General features: G+C 35.3%; 1 protein-coding gene across 1 annotated transcript; it reads left to right on the top strand.

Annotated features, from left to right (window-relative positions):
- The first annotated feature begins 1,902 nt into the window (after positions 1-1,902).
- On the top strand, positions 1,903-4,525 carry LOC115991911 (14-3-3 protein 9-like). The gene is made up of 5 exons (XM_031115893.1): positions 1,903-2,041; positions 2,182-2,500; positions 2,582-2,669; positions 3,990-4,099; positions 4,217-4,525. Exons 1-5 carry the CDS (start codon positions 1,969-1,971, stop codon positions 4,374-4,376), a joined length of 750 nt encoding a protein of 249 aa, XP_030971753.1. The 5' UTR covers positions 1,903-1,968; the 3' UTR covers positions 4,377-4,525.
- Positions 4,526-5,660: the final 1,135 nt, after the last annotated feature.

The following is a 5,660-nucleotide window of genomic DNA, read 5'->3' as shown; positions in this document are numbered from 1 at the left end:
CCCTCTTGGCCGCATTAATGAGGAAAAGACCCCTGAACAGTATCACCTTGGCCTCTACAACTCACAAAGGGAGTGAGAGGGGCGACTGATGGGACAGGTGCTCAAGTAAATGCTTAGATGATCAATAAGTGTAAGGTTGAGATGAGAGGAGGAGAACTATATAATGTAAGGGAGTCCCTCAGAGAAGGGGACGAAAAACTGTATTAAGAAGAGAAAAGGAATAGAATCATACAGGGGAGCTCCATTCTTGTGTTTTCATTTTCGGTAACAATATTATCCATGTATTAGAACGAATAGGCTCACTGAGGCTAAGTTTTTTGACCCATTCTCTACAAATATTTTATTGTGGGTTGCGCTTTGAGCCAAGGCTTGATCAATAGAATTTGGGCCAGGAAAATCGTGCAACTACAATTATTATTTCTTGAGATTATCTATTAGATGAAGAATTTTGAATCCTAATTAAGTTAGAATTTCTAATATATACATTGAGATTTATTTTAGTTTATTCTTATATATTCCTACTATAGCTGCTTTTTTATTTTACGGCTTCTCCTTTCTAATTTTTTTTTTATTTTTTTTATTTTTAATGATAAAAATTATAAATGCTACTTATTATTCTAATAAATTCTCTCTCCCATTATCAATAATTCTCCTTCTCATAATTTCTATGTTAATTAGAAATTTAACTCTCTTTTTGTTTTGTTTTTTTTTTTTTTTTTCCCCCCTCTCTCTTATTACTTAGGCAATTTGATATTTGTGAAATCCATAGTAGAATGCTTTATCAAACCTACTATCCACACTATTGCAAGTATGTATTTCTCTTCTTCATTTTTGTGCCTTTTTTTTTGGGGGGGGAAGGTTTTCTTATGAGTTATAAAGGCAATTTTAAATCCATGAAATCCATTATATAAACCCATATAAATATTTACACTTTATCTATTTATTATTTAAGAATTATCAAATTTTGTACTCTCTCCTACAAGGGTTTCATCTTTTTATTTTTGTTCAAAGAGTTAAAATCTACTTTATAAGTTCAAAATTTTTAATTTAATTATTTTAGATAAGTAATTTAATTATATTATTAAAGTAAATTTTTTTTAATTTACATATACTTTTCTATTAAGCTGTGCATCATACGAGCATAACACTAGTTAAAATTAAACAGTGAGGGTAGTAAAAAAAATTATGAGATAAAATGGGGTAATTGCATTGCATTGGTCCAAATAAATTTAAAACAAAAAACAAAAAACAAAAAAAAAAAAAAACAAAAAACAAAGAAAAACAAATTTGGAGCTTCAAATTCCAACATGATAGATGAATATTAAGTGTGAGTTTGGATTGCGTTTAGGGTGCGTTTCTGTGTTTGAAGTGGGACCCACTTACGCCATGCAGGTTTAGCCATTCAGCTAGTTTTTTCTATCCTTGCTGGGACTCATGTAGTCATGTGTACTTTTTGGGGTATTAATACCACGTTTTAGCCATTGTGTATTGTGCACATTTCAACATTTAATTGCATAACAGCTTGTCCATCTTTATTGGGACCCACATGTGCACTGTTTAGTCTTATTTTAAAATTACTTACTACAGTATTTTTAATTTTCAGTTTTTAGTAAAATAAACAGTTCCAAATAGACCTTGAATTATGGTCTTTCCCTCCACCATTTAAAACATTCCCATCTAACCTCACCCGCTGCTTCAACTCCCGTGAACAACACCTCCCAATCATAATTCAAGAAACTGGAAGTGATACTCCACCTCTAAGAAGCACGCGTGGGGGCAGTGAACAATGAGGTCCCTGTTGCTCTGTCCCCGCGCACCTGGTTTTCTTTCTCAAGTTTGAAAGTCCCATCTGCTTCAATCGGTCCACCACCACTCTTCAATCTTCATTACTCTCAACTTCATTTGCTTTTCAAAATATAGTGCTAGTGCGTAAGAGTGAGAGTGAGAGACTAAAGAGATTTCTTTCCCATGGCGTCCACCAAAGAAAGAGAGAACCACATCTACATGGCTAAGCTTGCCGAGCAAGCTGAGCGCTACGACGGTCTTTTTTTAACACATTCTCTCTCAAAGCTTAGCCATTATGATTATACTCTGTTTGGTTTCTGAGGAAAAAAAAAAACCAGAGCTTTTAAACTCAAGGTTTTTTAAACTTATCATATTTCACTTTGAAAACGAATGCAGATATGGTGGAACAGATGAAGAAAAGGGTGACCAAGAGCGCAGAAGCCGGCATGGAACTGAGCGTGGAAGAGAGGAATCTGTTCTCCGTTGCGTACAAGAACATGGTGGGAGCTCGCAGAGCCTCATGGAGGATCTTATCTTCGCTCGAGCAGAAGGAAGAATCGAAAGGGAACGATCAGACCCTGAAGCGGATCAAGGAGTATAGGCACAAGGTCGAGTCCGAGCTCTCTGACATTTGCGCCAACATCATCTCCCTCATGGACGATCATCTCATCCTGGCTTGCTCCACCGGAGAGTCCACCATCTGTTTCAACAAAATGTCAGTGGATTAGGGTTTTTACTATTTATTAAGGGTTTATGGTTTTATTTTTTAAAATGTTTGTTTGGGGTGTGGTTGCAGGAAAGGGGATTATTATCGGTATTTGGCGGAGTTTAAGGCTAGTGATGAGAAGAAAGAGACTGCTGATCTGTCACTGAAAGCTTCCCAGGTAGGTAATTTTGTTGTTTTGATATCGTATGCTATTGGTTTTGACTTTGAGTTTGTTAAAGTAATTATTCAATACTTTATAGTCACGTCATACTAATAACATAAAAAAAAAAGAGTACCACATGAAGAGTGTGAGAAATTATTAGGCTCACCGAGAGGGCTACTGAAGTGGTCCTCCCAACTAATGAAATAATGTCACTTATACAAATGTGTGAGATAGATTCCTAATTAGCATAAGAATTGAAAATAAAAATCTAGTAGGTGATGTCACATTTACATAAATAGCAGCGTTTTATTAATTAGAAGGATCAAGATGACTGCTTCAGTAATTCTCCCAGTAGACACAATAATTTCTTCGTAAAGAAAGTGATGGGGTGCATTCCATGAGTACTTAATAATTTAGAAACTACTAAAGTTACTACAATTTTAGCACACGAGCTTTACAAATTGAGTTAGGCTTGAGTCTGATGCATTTGGTGTGCGCATTGGACCTGTTAGGATGATAACATATGGCCAAAAAGAGACATGTCACCATCATAATGGGCCCAATGCTTTGCCATTACAAATTATTGTGAAAATTAATGTGATTGGTGAATTTCAAAAAATTAATAATTGAACGTCAAAATTACTATATAAGATTGGTAACACATTAGTTTGTAAAACAATGTGATAAAATTTGAAGTATTTTTTAGCATAAATAATTTCCCCTTTTTGTTTGTTTGTTAAGAGAGTGTAAAGAAAAGAAAAGAAATCGAAGCTAAAAATTCTGGATTTCTCCTTATATAGAATCAAACGGAGGATTAGTGTTTTTGATTTTAATGGGTGTCTGAAATTGCAAATGCAAAAAAAATTCAATTGTCTAGTCTGTTATTTAAATATGGGTGTTTTCTTGTCTAAGACAAGCTCTTGTTGGATTGGAATGAGCTATAGCTAAAGTTCTACATTGAATCATTATGATGTTATCAAGTTAATAATAATGAGTAATTTATAAGCCAGACTTGGTTATTGATTGTGTTAGGATTATGAGTATTTTCTGCATTTCTTGACATGGTAGACTGTGTAGTAGTTTTACTTGTGCATTGTGCCCATTTGATGTTATTTGTTGACTGAAGAGATCATGCTGTTTGTTGAATTTCTTTTTTACTACTTATGACCTTTCATATAATATTCAAATTTTGCTTTTGACCCTTGTCATTTATATATCGACTGTTGGGTGCTGAGAAAAGTAGAGAGATCTTCAAAGGGTTGTACTAGTTTAGTGGACATCTATCAGCTTGAGTTGGTCCAATTTGTACACTTAATTGTGTATTTCTTTTTGCAGGCAGCTATTACTACAGCAGAAGCTGAATTACCTCCTACACATCCGATCAGACTGGGTTTGGCCTTGAATTTCTCTGTATTTCATTATGAAATTATGAACTCTCCTGAAAGGTATGCATATGATATCCTTTCCTTTTTTGATATTTATTTATTGGTAAATTACTTTGTTTTTGTTTAAAGAGAGAGGGAGATGATTTACTTGTTCTTGCATGTTAATTTTTATCCCAGGGCTTGTTACCTGGCAAAGCAAGCCTTTGATGAAGCTATCTCGGAATTGGATACTTTGAATGAGGAATCTTACAAAGACAGCACTTTAATTATGCAGCTCTTGAGGGATAACCTCACATTGTGGACCTCTGACATCCCAGAGAATGAAGGTGACTTGTAGATCTTTGTAGGATAAATCAATCTTGCCTAGAATTTTACTCTTGATGAAACTTTAGTGACAACCATTAAATTATTTCAATTAACATCAGTTGGGTAAATGAATCAGTTTATATATGTTAATGTGACAAAGAGGCTGGGTTTTGTCTATCATTTTCTAGTTTCCATGACTTGAATATTTATGTTAAACAGATCTACCAATTTTTTAGTTGAACAGTAGTGACATTGTCTGGAGGTAATGCAAGTCTTGGAGTCAAATTGAATATGAGATCTCAAGAAGGTACAAAATGTTTCGAAAACGGAAGAAAGGAAAGTAGCCTTTTAGATTCAGATTCAAAAAAACATGCATTTGATATTACAGGTCCTATAAAATTAATCACAGAGGTCTTTTTAAGGAAAGTAATAATTAGATTATAGTTTAGAGAAGGACCAGAGAGGAGGTTTTTTTTTTTTTTTTTGGGGTGGGGTGGGGGGGGGGGGGGGGGTGTTGATGGTAGCAGTTTTACAAGCCATGATAATTTCTTTGAAGTCTTTTTAGAGCAGATTGAGGTGGATTCTTTGCTCCCAACCTGTGTTTGAAACATGTTCATCGTGTTAGGTAAAAAATGTCAGGTTTTGACCCTTTAATCTATTATTATAGTTTTCATCTCTATCATATCGTTATGGTGGGCCTTTTTGTAATGTTGGGCTGGGTTGTCTCCTGCTGTACTGGGCCCAAGTGTTCTGGATAAGGGAGTTGGGATCAATCCAATTGTAACTCACCTTGGTCCGGCTTGTGCACAAACTACGCTCCCTTTGCCAAACTTTGGTTACATGCCCATGACAAGCGGAACTGCTATGGGAAAACATGTTCGTGCTGCTGTTTTCCCTATTGTCTGAAAAATGTGAGCGCAAATATCTATTGGAACCCTGTAATGAGATCACATAGGAACGGAGCTCTTCCAAGATTAATGAATCCGGTGTTAGACAATGGATAAAGGTTGAAGAACATGATCAATGTGAGAGTCTTCAGTTCAGGTGCAAACTCTGTTGTTCCAATGGACGTGCCTTTGGTTGAAATCTCATGATCTGGCCTAAGAATTTTAAGAATATCCTGCACTTAAGAAAGTCTATCATCATATGGCATGAGGTTTGCCTTTGCTAGTCGATTAATTCAAAGGACCTTTGAAATGTAGTATGGGGTTGATGATGAATTCCCTTCCTCGTACCCAACATTTCAATTCAACCCGGTGAATCTAGCATTTGAGTAGAATTCCTTAACTAATTCATTAATTGGGTCCTCGAAGTT

The sequence above is a fragment of the Quercus lobata genome, chromosome 5 (assembly GCF_001633185.2).
Source record: "Quercus lobata isolate SW786 chromosome 5, ValleyOak3.0 Primary Assembly, whole genome shotgun sequence".
Taxonomy (NCBI): Eukaryota; Viridiplantae; Streptophyta; class Magnoliopsida; order Fagales; family Fagaceae; genus Quercus; species Quercus lobata.
This window is presented reverse-complemented; position numbering and strand designations above follow the sequence as displayed.

What these genes read in the sequence shown, in the direction of transcription:
- LOC115991911 (XM_031115893.1), top strand. Translation starts at nt 1,969, where the DNA reads ATGGCGTCCACCAAAGAAAGAGAGAACCACATCTACATGGCTAAGCTT. An exon ending in ACCATCTGTTTCAACAAAAT is followed by an intron (nt 2,501 to 2,581) that starts GTCAGTGGATTA and finishes GTGTGGTTGCAG; the next exon opens with GAAAGGGGATTATTATCGGT. An exon ending in ATTATGAACTCTCCTGAAAG is followed by an intron (nt 4,100 to 4,216) that starts GTATGCATATGA and finishes TTTTTATCCCAG; the next exon opens with GGCTTGTTACCTGGCAAAGC.